The 14,172-nt window shown below is 43.4% G+C and overlaps 1 protein-coding gene across 2 annotated transcripts in view; it reads right to left on the bottom strand.

The window, feature by feature from the left end:
• Nucleotides 1–14,172, bottom strand: part of LOC149874398 (interferon-induced GTP-binding protein Mx1-like) — a 40,858-nt gene that overhangs the window by 6,834 nt on the left and 19,852 nt on the right. For both annotated transcript variants that reach the window (XM_090061000.1, XM_090061010.1), the window contains exons 6-11: nucleotides 12,596–12,750; nucleotides 9,645–9,783; nucleotides 7,149–7,347; nucleotides 3,714–3,792; nucleotides 2,566–2,688; nucleotides 1,117–1,258 (exon numbers count right to left, since the gene is read on the bottom strand). In XM_090061000.1, the coding sequence (XP_089917126.1) occupies nucleotides 1,117–1,258; nucleotides 2,566–2,688; nucleotides 3,714–3,792; nucleotides 7,149–7,347; nucleotides 9,645–9,783; nucleotides 12,596–12,750 (837 nt within the window). The remainder of the gene's footprint in view (nucleotides 1–1,116; nucleotides 1,259–2,565; nucleotides 2,689–3,713; nucleotides 3,793–7,148; nucleotides 7,348–9,644; nucleotides 9,784–12,595; nucleotides 12,751–14,172) is intronic.

The following is a 14,172-nucleotide window of genomic DNA, read 5'->3' as shown; positions in this document are numbered from 1 at the left end:
CCTACCTACTGTGCCAAATCGGGTCTTGAATGCACCCTCTATCTCGCCCGCCACGTCTTGCTGGTAAATATTATTTAAGGGAGGTTGCCTCGCTGTACCACGGCTCTGTCCAATTGCCCACCTGCGCTCTCACGGGCGCCCCCTCGTCCCCACCTGGGGCCTGTGCCTCGCGCTCCCCACGCTCAGGGCTCAGGCGGCCTCAGCCTTACCTGGCCCCAGACCCCATCCTCAGGTCCTACGCCCACTGGGCTTCTCTCAATTGGGGCTCAGGCGGCCTCAGCCTTACCTGGCCCCCAAACCCCTTTCCCAGGACTTACGCCCCACTGGGCTCCTCCCGAATCTGCCCACACTGGGGCCGGGGTCAGGACACCCCAAAACGCAGCACCCTCTCCAGCGCTAGGAACCCCCACTCCACTGCTGGGGAGCTCACCTGAGCCTTCCTCCACCCCTACAGCCTTGCCCGGTCCTCCGGTCTTATACCACAACCAAAACAGAAAACGCAAAGCCCCTCGGCTACAACATAAATCCTAAGCCAACCCGGCTATCCTTCATCCATATCCCTGCCAGGGTTCTCCCCACCCCGTATCATCATGCCAACACTGCTCAGGCCATCCGACTTCCTTACTATGCCCGTCCTGCTTGCTCCAGCAGAGCTCCCGCTTCTTAGGCTGCCAGAGGGGAACTGGCTCTGGCCTCGGCCTTGCTGTTTATAAAGGCCCCGCCCCGCCCCCTTCTGGTCAGCTGACCCAAGCAGTTGTCTTAGCAACCTCCACCTCTGCCGCCCTGGTGAGTGGCAGCTGAGCCCATATTCCTGTTGCCAGTAGCAGACACCCTAGTGCCCTGCTACACCATGGGAAAACCTTCTTTCGCATAACTATTCAGACAAGGAGTATGGTCTCTGATGTTGTATATTTTCAGTGGGTTTCCACCAGCTCCACTGCAATCTTTGTGACAGTTTGCGCTAGCTGGAAGTCTGCCCCCAGGCAAATTATACTTCACAGCATAGTAAACACATTACTTAACTTCAGTAAATGTTAATCTTTATTAACATGTCAGTCCAAATAAGTGCAACTGACCATTTCAGTGCCTCTTCATTGGCCATTCTTCTTTACTTACCCTTCATTGAACTCTCATCAAGTGCTTTCCCCCATTTTTGAAACTCCTTGCGGACTTTTGTAAACAGTCTGCTTTCATTTCCAGACACCTTTTCTTCTCCATGCGCTGAATTCACAATGTCTTGATTAAAGAGTTTGATTTTCTATAATGAAAGAGAACCTTGAAAAATGATTACACTTTCACAACAGGTCCAATTTATGTATTACTTTTGAAGCTAATTTAATTTGAAGCATGGTTCATCTCTGAAAAGTTCAGAATTATTTTCTTTTTGTGGCTTTTGACTCTTGCTATTTCTGCAAAGCCAGAACAGGGAAGAAAGAATGAATTTGATTCTATTCTTTTTATGGGCCAGAGTAACTTACTAAATTCTACTCAACTAAATACATCCAAAGCCAATGAAGAGGTGTAGCTGGCATTAAAGATTATTAAATACAAAGGTGCAGTAGTTCAGCTTTAAGAGGACAGCTGGACTAGGGACTGGCTGATACCTCATCTCTGGCATAGTCTTTGGAGCACCATGATGGGTGAGATGTGAGCTCAAATCCAGGTGACAGCAGACTAGAACCTGGGTCTTGTACTTCCAAGCCAAGTGCCCTCCATTTTGCCTAACTACAATTTTGGAATTTATGCTCAAATAAATGTGTCTAGAACTGTGTAGCTGCCCAGCCAGAGCACAGCCTTCTGAGCATGCTCAACAGCAACATCTTTGCTTGAACATCCCCCCCCGTACTGTAGACTCACAAACAATACATGTCAAAAACAGCTCTTACCCAGCTCAGTAAATGCCATTTGGGGATATAAAATGAAATGGGATTCTGCCCCCAGTGTCCCGATTTTTATGGAAGTGGGCAGAGGATGCATTTTAAAAGGTATTTAGGCACCTATCTTTGAATCATTAAAAAAGTCATTTTCTTTGACTCCAGTGGAAATTAAAGGTCTAAATGAATTAAAAATTATATAGTCCTGAGGGCCTAGCAATTTTGAAAGTCAGCCTACTTTATTGCTTTACTGTGAAACTTATGTAACCCAAAAACTTTGGTTCCCTCAGGAACTCACTATTAGTCATTCATCACAGGAAGACACACAATACAGACCAGAAAGAACTAGACAGAAGACACTGGTTCAAGATGGACACCATGAGCAAAATGCACACAGACTTAACTCATAAAAATGAGCATAAGACTATAACTAATACCATCCTGGGTCAGACCACAAGCCCATATCCAGGCAAGTATCTTTATCGCTCAGTGGCAGAGAGTAAATCCTTGTGCACGTCATACATTCTGGGATGCATTTAATCTTACAAGCGTTGTAAGCAGCGAAAATCTGCCAAAACTTTAAGATCAGAAATTATTTTTTTTCCTTTAAAGTTCATGATTTTGACAAGATAAAATTTCTTAATTCAATTCTCTTTGTTCTGTCCTAGAACCAAGTGGTGTTTATACTCACATCTATGAGGAAAAACAGTTTCTCGCCATCTGTTCTGGGTGTGCCTTTGCCATATTTGCGTAACTCTTGAGATGATTTTTGGAGTTCTTCACTTATTTGATCCTCTAATCTGGGGATATTTTTCTTGAGGGAGGAAGAACAAACAAAACCCACATGAACAGATTGGACAAGTCCAATTTTTTAAAGAAATAAAACAATTTTGGGTATCACAGAGGGTTGTTCTTTAAATTCAAGAATGCTCTGTCCCCCCATCTTTTTTTTTTTAAGTACAGAAAGAGCTGAGCTCAAAAAGGGGAAGGTTTAAATATACTTTTCAGTGATTCTTCCCTCAATCTTAAATTAAAAATATATATATATCCTGCAAGGTCCCTACAATCTGTTTTGGAGAACCAGTGCACCTTAGCAACCAGTTCCTTATTTTTGACACAAATTTTAGAAGTGTCATGTTCTTTTTTTACTTTATGTAACAAGGCTCTCATAAGTCAGCAATGATAATGATATTTGGTTCTTCTATAGCACTTTTCATCCATGCATCTCAAATGCTCTTTACAAAGGCATTCAAATCCCTTATTTCAAAGATTGTACAAAACTAGAGTTGGCAGGGACCTCATGGGAAAGTTGAATCTCAGGGATATGCACGCCACTACTTTGGTGTAGACATGGCCTGCACCAGCCAGCTCTTCCTGAGCATGCAGTCACATGCTGCATTTGCAAGTCTACCAGTGAAGACACTGTCCCTACAGCTGTTCTCACAACCTGAGACTGATGTGCTTGAGAATGGCCACTGGAGATGATGACAGAGCAGCTAGACAGCCATAGTGTAGCCCAGGGCTGTCTAACAAGCAGCCTGTGAGGGGTTAATGTACAGGTCCTAGGCTGTCACCCAGCCATTGTTAACTCCAGGTGCTGCTGCAGCTGACTTCTATAGGCTCCCCTTCTCTCCTCTGACTTTTTTGCTTCCTGTTCTCACCCCAGGGACAGAGAGGCACAACCAATGGTACTGGGAGAGCTTGCAGCACAGTGCAGCATGGAATCTGCAGCTGGGAAGCTGAGGTAGGGATACTGGTCTCCAAAACTGCAGGATCAAGTCCTGTTTTCAGGTTCTTTACATCAGTAACAGCTCAGGCAAAACTTCTCTGTTAGCTTACATAAATGTGAAACACAAGTTCTGCTGTAAGTTTTTCTGCCAAAAGAGGAATCGTGGCCTTTCTTTCATCCAAAAGGACACTGAAAGAGAATTAAAAAAAAATGAAAATAGCAAGCTTTCATTTGCGGAGAAAGGAACAACGTGTTTGTTTTTTGGGATTTTTTGCTATTCTTTTTTGTATTTCCCTCAAACACAAGACAGGTAACAGCAGTCTCTCTTGATCAAGCTGGGGAATACTACAAAAATGCAGCAGTAGCCTTATGATTTTCTTACAAAACTGCTTTCGCACAAAATTATTTTTGGAACTCTGAGCTCTCTGCTAAACAAGGAAGCAACATAAAAGAACGTTAGCATCCATGCATCCCTGCCTGAAATATGCACAGGGACGCACTGAAACATCAGGCATTTATACACGTGCGCCAGGAGTGTGTGGGGGAGGGCGGCAGCAGCTTTAATTAGAGTAGGTCCGAGAGCCTCTCTAATGAAAGTGCCTGGACCATAGCATGTATCAGCATCCCTACGCTGAAAAAGCTTGGCAGGGGTGCTTTAACTAAAGCTCATTCGACAAGCTTTAGTTAAAGATCCTCTGCCACCATTTTTCAGCACAGAGGCACTGATGCACATGACGCTGGAGTCTGCTGGAGTGTGGTAATTACCACCTTCAGCAGGCTCAATTAATCGAGTATGCTACGACATACTGTAATGACAGCACATGAGAGCGGCCTTGCTGCACGCGTGTAGGCGCCTATTGGGATTCCCAACCAAAACATTTTGCACAGCTCACGCATTTCATCCTCACTCTCAACAATTCTACCCTCAATAACTGAAGCATCCTCAAACTATGGTGGTGAGAAATTCACCACCAAATCGTTATTATACCTACAATACAAAGATGACATCATCACCTGGACTGAATACATTAAATCACTTATTGATGTTATACAACTTCAACAATTAACATCCTGCCCTTCAAATCCTCTCTAGAATATTTTTACACTAACATCAGTGCAATGACACTAAGATACCATTATCCACATCCAGAATGGCACCCTAACAAACAACAATATACAAAACCCTCCAACCTTATGAACTGTCACACTTCCACAAGGTCAGTAATCATCCCAAACACACCAAGAAACCTGTCATTTATTGCCAGGCCCTCAGATATTACTCCACTTACTCTGAAAATACTCTCAACATGCACCTCACCAACTAAGAGCATCATTCACCCAACAAAAACAATCCATGAGCGAAACAAAACACATCTTTCAACAACCCACCTCAGTACCATGCACAAAACTAGTATGAGAGAACCCCCCTCCCCCTCACTGATTGTCATGCCTGGCTGTCAGATACCATTCCACATTGAAACCTATAAAGAGCAGAACTAAGAAGTTATAAACTATTGAAGAAAGCGATACCTTAAGGGAAATATTCTCAACTTCTCCCCCTGACTTTCAAACCAACCCCTAACTTCACCAAATTCCCCATCAGAAGCAAGCTCCCTGCTTATCAGCAACCAGAGCAAGACCCTACCTAAACAATGAATGCATGCCCTGCCAACACACTCCATCATCACCAGCCAGAATACCGCCACCCCCAACAAATCATTCTACCCATGCATATCATAAAATATGAAATACCTCATCCAATGCCCCAAGGAAACTATGAGGCTGTAATTAAATTACCATTACACAGAAAAGCAATACGAATTTATCCAGTTATCAGTGAGAGAACACTTTTCACAGAAAAGTGAAATCAGCAGAGATTTCTGATCTCAGCCTATCCTCAAGGAAAAACAACACACTACTTGGGAATAAAATCCATGGCTCTACTAAACACTCAAAACCATAGATTTAACATCAGACAATGATTTTGTGCAGAGCTGTCCAAGCAGTGGTCTGCAAGGCATGTGCAGCATGTGAGGTTAAATTGCAGCCTGCATGGCTTGGTGTGGTTGCTGGAGCCATTAGGTTAGCAGGGCTCTGGAAACCCGGGGGCAAATACTGTCCTGCTTGTCCTCCCAAATTTGGAGTCCTTGAGTGACTCAGATTGGTAGTAAAGGAAAAAGAGGGGGAGGAGAGCCCTTTTGAATGGCCTGATTCATTTCTGTAATTGGGTTTATCTATTATAATTGTCCTTACTTGGCCTGTAACTACTGCTGACGACTCATTGTTGCTCCACAGATTTACTGCCTGCTTCCTTTATTAAGAAACCATTTAAATAATTTAAATATTTAAATAATGAGGTTAAGCAAAAGTCATGATTTTATCTGTTATTTACTTTAAGCTGTCTCTGCTTCTTTCCTACCTGTGAGAAAGGGTATTTTATGCCTAACAGCTTGTCAAGTCTTTCCTCATTTTCACAATTGGTCCAATAAATGATATTACCAAACAAATTTGGTGCTCAAGAAAGATATATAATTTGTTATTATATAATAATAATGTATCCATTGCTGTGTGCAGTAAGACTAGTGAACCTACTTCCAGCTTCAAATATTCTCTTTGGTTAAGTACAGAGTCAAAAAGCCTGAGGTTGAATAAATTCAATCTTTGCAGGTTAGTCTAAACTGTGTAGATTGAACCAATAAGCAAGTGAACAGACATTCACTTTTGGTTCCGGGAATGCAGCCCATGCCTGCAGTGGCACAGGCCAGAAGCCAGGGAGGTGGTGGTGGGTACTAGAGCATTCCTCCTGGCTGGGCTGGAGCAGACAGCTTGGGCCAAGGCTAGCCCACCCACCCTACAAGGGGGTTTGCAGGAGAGGTGCAAGGCATCCTGGGATGCAGGGGGACTGAGTTAACTTGAATTTGGAGTGGATCTGGGACAGAAGTTCAATAAACTGATTCAGTTAAGTCTGATACTACATCAATCCAGGCTTATCTTAAACCACTTTCAAAATGGCCAGAATTGGTTTATGTGCACTGAACTTCTGTTGTGTTACAGATTTGAACCAGTTTCCAAGCACTTACACTGGTTTATGTGTAATTTCTGTCCCTAGCCTTGATGTATCAATTGCCATGGAGTTATCTTATATGGAGCACACTGTTCTCTGGGCATCAGTCATACTTTGCCTACAAGTTTTGTCATACTTTTCAGTGAATAGGCACAAGTTTTTCATTCAGCACAAGACTTTAAAGCATCTAACCTAACCCCATTAGAACTACTTGGGTGCTTAAAGTTCAGCACTTTCCTTTCTTGGTTAGGGCTTGAATCAAACTTTCATCTCAGAAGGAGTTCTATTTACAAGCAATTATTTGATGTTTAAAGTCTTCTTTGCACATTCAGAAATACTACATGGAAAACAAAAAAGTAAGTATACTCTTTAGTACAGGTGTAATCTAAGCCCACTGAAGTCAGCAGAAGTCTTTCCAGTAATGTAATGAGCTTTGCTTGAAAGCTACCCAAAATGTAATGAGCCTTTGCTTGAAAGTTACCTAAAATATTCGTGATCCTGAAAGAATTTTCTCTCTTTTTGGATTGCACAGTCTAGGCTCAAGTTGTTCTGAATGTCTTGCTGTCCGCGGCATTTAACCACCATATAACCCTTTTTCAGATGGATGACAAGGTTCCGTACTATATCGACAATAGCCTCCTCAGTCCCTTTGTCCACCAAATCAGGCTTTGTCAAGATCCCTGTGAAGTAATACAATGAGAAGATTGTATGAGTACATAAATTAAAGAGGAGGAATATCTATTGGAATATTTAATTCTCCAATGCAGGAAAATTCCTTAGCACAAAATTCTAAATTAACTTCTCCATTCTTTTTATGTGTCTGTTTTCATTTTCTAAAATGTTTCCTAGTAATGACTCTTTATACTCTAAAAAGAAATCTACAATGTGAAAAGCAATCAACACCTCTGATTCCTCCCAGACTTGCACACCTTATGGATATTTTAGTAACAGTGAGGCTTTCCCACTATTAACTTTTGAACTTTTCAGTTTTCTAGAAGTTTGCAGGCATATTGTTAAAGCATCTGCATGGGCTTTTAGCATGTTGCAATAAACTACAGTGCCATTCATGCTGGAGTCAGCTGCTCCTGGGCACAGTATCTTCATGTGTGCCCAGAATCGCAGCAATTTGAGCTGGGGCAGGCCCAGGAACACATGGCTAGGGACAGACATTACACATAAGTCAGTTTAAGTGATCAGAAACTGGTTTAAACCTGTAACAGAACAGATGTTCAGTGCACATAAAAAACAATTTAAAAATGGCTGAAACCAGTCTGAGATAAACCTGGTAGTATCAGACTTAACTGATTTGGCTCAAACCAGTTTATGCAATGCCTGTCCCAGACCCCTTGCTGGTTTAAGATAAATCAAACACCCCCCCCAGCATCCTGGCATGGGCGGGGCTCTCTGCTTCACAGCAGGGCTGCACCCTCCCCTCTGCTCCCTGGGCAGAGCTCTTTTGGCAGAGACTTGCAGACACAGCAGGGTCTGCTGCCTTCCCTGTGTCCCCCTCCCCCCACCACTTAGCTGCTTAAGCAGGGATCCCCTCTCCCACAGCATGGCCCATAGCCAGCATATGTTACGCTAGCTAGTGCTGTACAAGATTCCAACAAAGACTGCAGATAGAGCAGGGTTTGCTGGCTTCCCCTGCCCAGACCCCTCACTGCTCAAACAGGAATTCCCCCCCTCCCATCTCCCACAGCACAGACCCCAGCCCTATGGATCCTAGGCATGTGGTGTGCTAGCTAATACCGAGTGGTGTCTGTGTGCATGTCTTTCCAATTTCATTGGGATAGGTAGTCAGACAGAAAAGGGCTTTTGGAGCTAATCAACAGATCACCCTTGTAAGCTGTTTAAGAAGAGTTTGAAGTAATGTGGAGAGAGCCTATTGTTTTGCTAAGCAGGTGATAAAGACTCTTCAGCTTCTGGCAACCTTGCTCCCCTGTCAGTTTGCTGCAGACAGTCTGACAAGCAGGGAGGCATATCATCAACAGATCCATGCACTGCACACACCCCTTTGCCTCAGAGCGCTAGCAAGGGCCTGGGGGCTGACAATTCTCCCACCCCTTGAGCAGCCAGTGGCGAAACGCCTGGGATGTTGCAGGCAGACCTCCCTAATGAGAAAGTCCTGCTGGGGCCTGGCCATACCCGCCTCAGATCAACTTTGAGCAAGGGATTTCATAGATTTCATAGACACTAGGGCTGGAAGGGACCTTGGGAGATCATCAAGTCCAGCCCCCTGCCCAAAGGGCAGGAAGGGAGGGCTGTTCTAGTGCTCCCAGACTTTTAGCCTGAGCCACTGCAGGCATATGCCTGAATTTTCCCAGAGAGAATGTCTGTCCAATTTCCAATTGGCTCAGGCTAGCCAGGTTAGACTAACCTGCAAAGGTTGAATCAATTTAGGCTCAGGCTTTTTGAAAGTCTGACCCTAGTCATGAGGATGCTGCACCCAGGAACAGCTGATCCAGAACAGAGAGCTTGGGGGGTCAACCCTGGACTCCAGGTGGTAGTGTTCGGCAATGTCTTGGCTGAGGCACAAGAGTGCTATAGTGTAGGGCTAGTTGGCAGGCAACCCCCGCGCTGTAACATCCTCATGTCCCAGCCAACCCTGGTACAGTCTATACATGCATTTGAGCACACAAGTACTCTGTCATTGACTAGTACTTATCCCAGGCAGTGCTATCCTACAGTTGAGTTAATTAATTTACTGCACCCTAATATGGGAGCATGTATAGACTGTGACCTTTTTTTGCACAGCTAATTAGTCAAGCCTGCAGTAAAGTGCATGTATGGATGTGCCCAGTAGGGCCCAAGACTGAGCTATCCCTATTAGTGTCCTTCCATCTCTTTGTATGCTGTTTTATATAGGTTATATTTTTATAACCTATTGTGGGCTTGGGCCATGGTGGAAAAAACAATAGAGCTCTATGAAATATAACTTACTTCCTTTTCCAGGTACATTTTTAAACATACGTCTTACCTAGAGTTCTTTCTCCACGAGGGTCCACCTCTTGAGCCATTTTCAGTGCCTCGGTTGTTGCAATATCCACATTACTGGGTACCACCACCAGGTTTATTGTCTCTTGTTTAGTAATGATTCTTTTAATTAGCTTTTTAATCTGCAGTTTAGTGTGGAAAGAAAAAGATGTATTAAGGCTTATGTTATCAAATAGCATGGACCAGTTTTCAATTAAAGTGAGGTACCTCACCATTATGAAATACTTCGCGGAAGTGGGTACAGACATTTCTGCAGATGAATTCAGTCTCTTACCTAAAGATAATTTAACTGTTCAAGGTATACAACTGCAGGCATTTTTTCGTTCATTGTTTCAATGGAGACAGGAGACAAACCTCTCTTACAACCTGGCTAGATTTAAAAGGATCTGCTCTGTGAAACTGTCTGAAAATAAACCAGCTCACATACACAACATAGTTGAATGGGGTAGGAAACCTTTTCCAGCTGTGGGCTAGAATGACCCTCCCTAGATCAAAGACAGACAGGAGGCGGGCATTAGGATAATGCTCTGTCTGCCAAATGTCTCCCTGGCTGCTCAGGGAAAGCACCTGCAGCAGATACATCTCTTCTGAGCTACACAGGGAGAGCTCCTGAAGCTGACATTCATACTCATGGTGGCATAAGGAGAGCACCTACGCAAGGTACCCCCTGCTGCTGATGCTCCACCTCTGTGGGCCAGATCCTGCCTGTGGGCCATAGGTTCCCAGCTCCAGTATTTGATGATGACAATATTAGCAACATTTCATTCCATCAGCGGCCATGGTGTGGGAAACCCAGATTTTGTTGTCAAAGTGCATGTTAGAATAGAAAAATGAAGTTAGAGTATACTGACACACCAGCATCAAGCTAAATGCAGAGCTACATGATTGGTCTTGATTCGGTATCCGTCAAAAGAAAGCAAAGCATTGTTTCTGTGCAGTAAAGTAAGATTTGAGAAATAAACTTACGTTGTATTTGGCTGGTTTTGTTTCTCTGTATAAACCCCCAGATCAATAAGGTTTTTCATGATTTTGGGTGTGTTGCTAAAGGTTTGCATAGATCTACTTCTATTGAATTAAATTAACAGCTTACTTTGAGTTTTGAAATGTCTTTCCCATTTCATTTCAATCATATTTTCTGTCGTCTTCCTAAGTTAAGATACTTTCTATCTTTTCTATTTTTTTGTCTAGAAAATATACCCAGTTCAGGACAATATCAAACCAACCACTTGATTGTGATATTGCCCTAGCAATATTTACAGTAACTTTATTATAAAGGAGAATGACTGCTGCCCTGCATTCTGGCTGAATAAGAAAGACCACTTGGTGCTGTTACAATACTTACCCCAAAACCTCTCATTCATAAAGATTTACTGAACTTTATCTGCTCTCATTCCAATTTACTATTTAGATGTTCCTTGGGGGAAGAGAATATATACCATCCTTTAGCTCCTATTCATGCTAAAGTTACACTGAGTTAGCCTTAAGCTTCCAGTCTTCTCACTTGCATTACAGAAATTAGCTTCTGTTACCTTATTAAAAAAGGGGGTCTCTCTCACTTCTCTGTACATTATCCTTTTAACTTCAGAAAATGTTTTAACAGAAATAAAAAAGCCCAGCAGAAATAGTGGGTCATATTTTGCTCCCATTTATACTATTGTGACTTCACAATGACCCTCTGAAGTCAGATTTTGATCTGTTATTTTATGAAGCACTGAGAAATCATTGAACCTGTAATGGAGCCAAGGACGATCTGGCTGCTTGGAGCCCGGCCAGTGGCCAGAACGTGGCTTTGGATGATCAGGCTCTGGTTTCTGGCAGTGCATGTTGCTGCCATTGGCACCACTTTGATTCTTTTAGCAGGCTTTTTTGGTATCAGGATTGCCTGGCGTAAACCGCCCCCCTTGCACGGTGCTGCTAAGCAGCAGTGAATGCTTGCACGTGCACCATGTTAAGTTTGCAGTGCCTCAGACTGCTCTGAGGTGCTCATGGGAATGTGCCCAATTTGCCTTTTTTTGTTCCACAGCTGAGGATGATAATGTGTATTAATATGATAGAAAGAGGTTTCCTTAGTTGTGAGCCATCCTTTTACACAATGATCTCTATAGGGCCAGCACATATTTCATTTTAGGCCTATATCTGTACAGCAGACTTTAGCATAGTGTACCCAAGCTTACTTTAAACCATCTGGGCTAGGTACCAGAAGTGGGGTAAAAGAGCTCCACACTTTCCAGAGGCATAATCGGCCAGGACTATGGCCTAGACAATCCCACTCTTCTCTTCCCCTTGCACCTTTCAGCTTCCTGGCTCTGGTGGCACTGGCAGCAGGGAGGGGAAAAGAGATGACAGCATTGCAAGAACAAGCAGCTGGAATCCACTGCTGCTAAGAGGTGTCACCTCTTTTTTTTTTTTTTTTTTTTGCTGCAGATATGCACACACAACAGCCAAAAAAAGAAAAGCTTTGGCAGAAAAAAAATATGAAGCAACATCTCCCCCACCACAGTAGAACCTACATTCCCCAGCATGACTTTAAAATGACATGTTCCTCCACCACTGCTGGCACCATGACCTTTCTGGTAGGATCTGGAGCCAAGTGGGGGAACAGGAAAGACAAGTGTCCCCCATTCCATTCTGGCACATCCTGCTCTTGGCCCAGGGATCATGATCTGCTTACCCACCCATCCTTATGCTACTGATAATTAGATAATTACTGATAATACAGTCATAATTAGACTGCTTGGTATCTGGGGTAGCATGGGCATCTCTGCAGTACACTGCTGTGTACAGTATTAATCAGAGCATTTCCTTTCTCAGCAACTGTCTTGTGTATTCTCTCACTCTTTCATGATGTTTGTGATGAATTAGCTGTGCCCTATAGCATGGTGTGCATGGGATCTCTACTGCTGCAACTTTTTTCCAGAAAGGAAGGTGCTTTACCTGTTCTCCAATGTCTTCTGGCTGATTCCCCACAGCCACTCTTGCAATCCCTGGTAAGTCAATCAGGGTCAAATCTGGAACACCTCGGGAGCTGATTTCCAGGGAAATTAATTCATGGCTAATGCCCACTCCTTCACCAGCCATTGCATCCTGGGCTACAACGGAGGAAAGAGCAAGGCAATGAAAGCAGAGTTTAGAAACTTAGAATTTTAAATGAACATAATGGATTTGGAGAACATGAGTTGCTCCCATGTTTCCTTTTAAGAAAGCTTTTGGGGGCTAAAAGATCTGAAGATCTACTCATGAAAAATGCTATGGAAATTACTGGTTCATGGTTAATGTCCTTCAGAGGATGTGGGGACTTGATAATTACTGAGAAATGTGCTTTCTGAGAAATCTCCATATACCCAAAGATTTATGGAGGCAGATAATACGATGCAATAATAGTGAGCTAATGAAATATTTAGTTGTTATACAATTGTTTCCACATTCAACTACGTCTGCAATAATTAAAGGCAGAACCAAGAACAGCATGTAGGAATATCAATTCTCAGGGTTTTGCGTTACCCATTAGATCACATTGTCCAAGCTGAACAGGTCAAAGAAATGCATACATACATAATTAGTTTGTTATTTCTGCCTGACCATATTGTCAGATAATAGTGCGAGGCTAGTGTTCTATGGTATCAAAGTAAATAATGTCTCACAAGAAACTTTTATAGTCGTAATTTGCTTATTTGACATGGATGTGATTTACTTGATTACCAAATTTTTAATTAGTTCTTGAAAACCTCAAAGCACATACAAATAAACCAGAACTGGATAAAGTTATGACCATTAATAATGCATGCAACTATAAAAACTAAGTCAGTAGGGACAATCAAGTCATAAGCTTCCAGGGACAAACAGATTATCATTAGGGCAGGAGAGATGTTTTCCTCGTTCTTCTAGCAACCCATGGGGCTTTCAAGGGGGAAGCTGAACAGATCTCTGACCAATGTTGAGACCAGTGGGGACCAACCTTTTTGGCTGGCCTGCCACAAATTAGCCCTGTACCCTTCCTGAATGCCACTCCAGTCCAATACCACACCCTTACCTGATCTGCTGCTCATCTTTTTGCTCCCTGCTCTGTGCTTCCTAACCAAGCTGCTGCTCTGCTTTCTTCTCCCTGTCCTATGTGCCACTGTGTTGCCTGTCCACTGCCTCAGTCTGCAGACAGAGGCTTCCCATGCAACTTGTGGCACCCATGATACAGGTTGACTCCCCATGGCTTGACAGTTGGAGTACTTTGCTGGGAAACAGGATACCCTGAGTGAAAGGGCCTGGAACTCAGGTCTCCCAGTCCCTGAGCAAGTAGTGACTAGCTTAGTGGGCTGCAAGGAAGGAGTCTATTCTGACAGGTACACATACAGAGCAATCCCTATTTGTCACAAGTGGAAACAGAATCCTAATGGTGCAGAAGTGTCAAAAATTGCCACCACACAGTGGCAAGAGTCACTTGGGTGCATAAAGATGAAACAGTCTGTAGTATCTTCTATAAGCCACGCCTCTCATGCAAGCTAAGGGCTCCTTCCATT

The sequence above is a fragment of the Crocodylus siamensis genome, chromosome 1 (genome assembly GCF_052110815.1).
Source record: "Crocodylus siamensis isolate JL-2025a chromosome 1, ASM5211081v1, whole genome shotgun sequence".
NCBI classification, from domain to species: domain Eukaryota; kingdom Metazoa; phylum Chordata; order Crocodylia; family Crocodylidae; genus Crocodylus; species Crocodylus siamensis.
The sequence above is the reverse complement of the archived record's forward strand: the minus strand, read 5'-3'. Positions and strand labels throughout refer to the sequence as shown.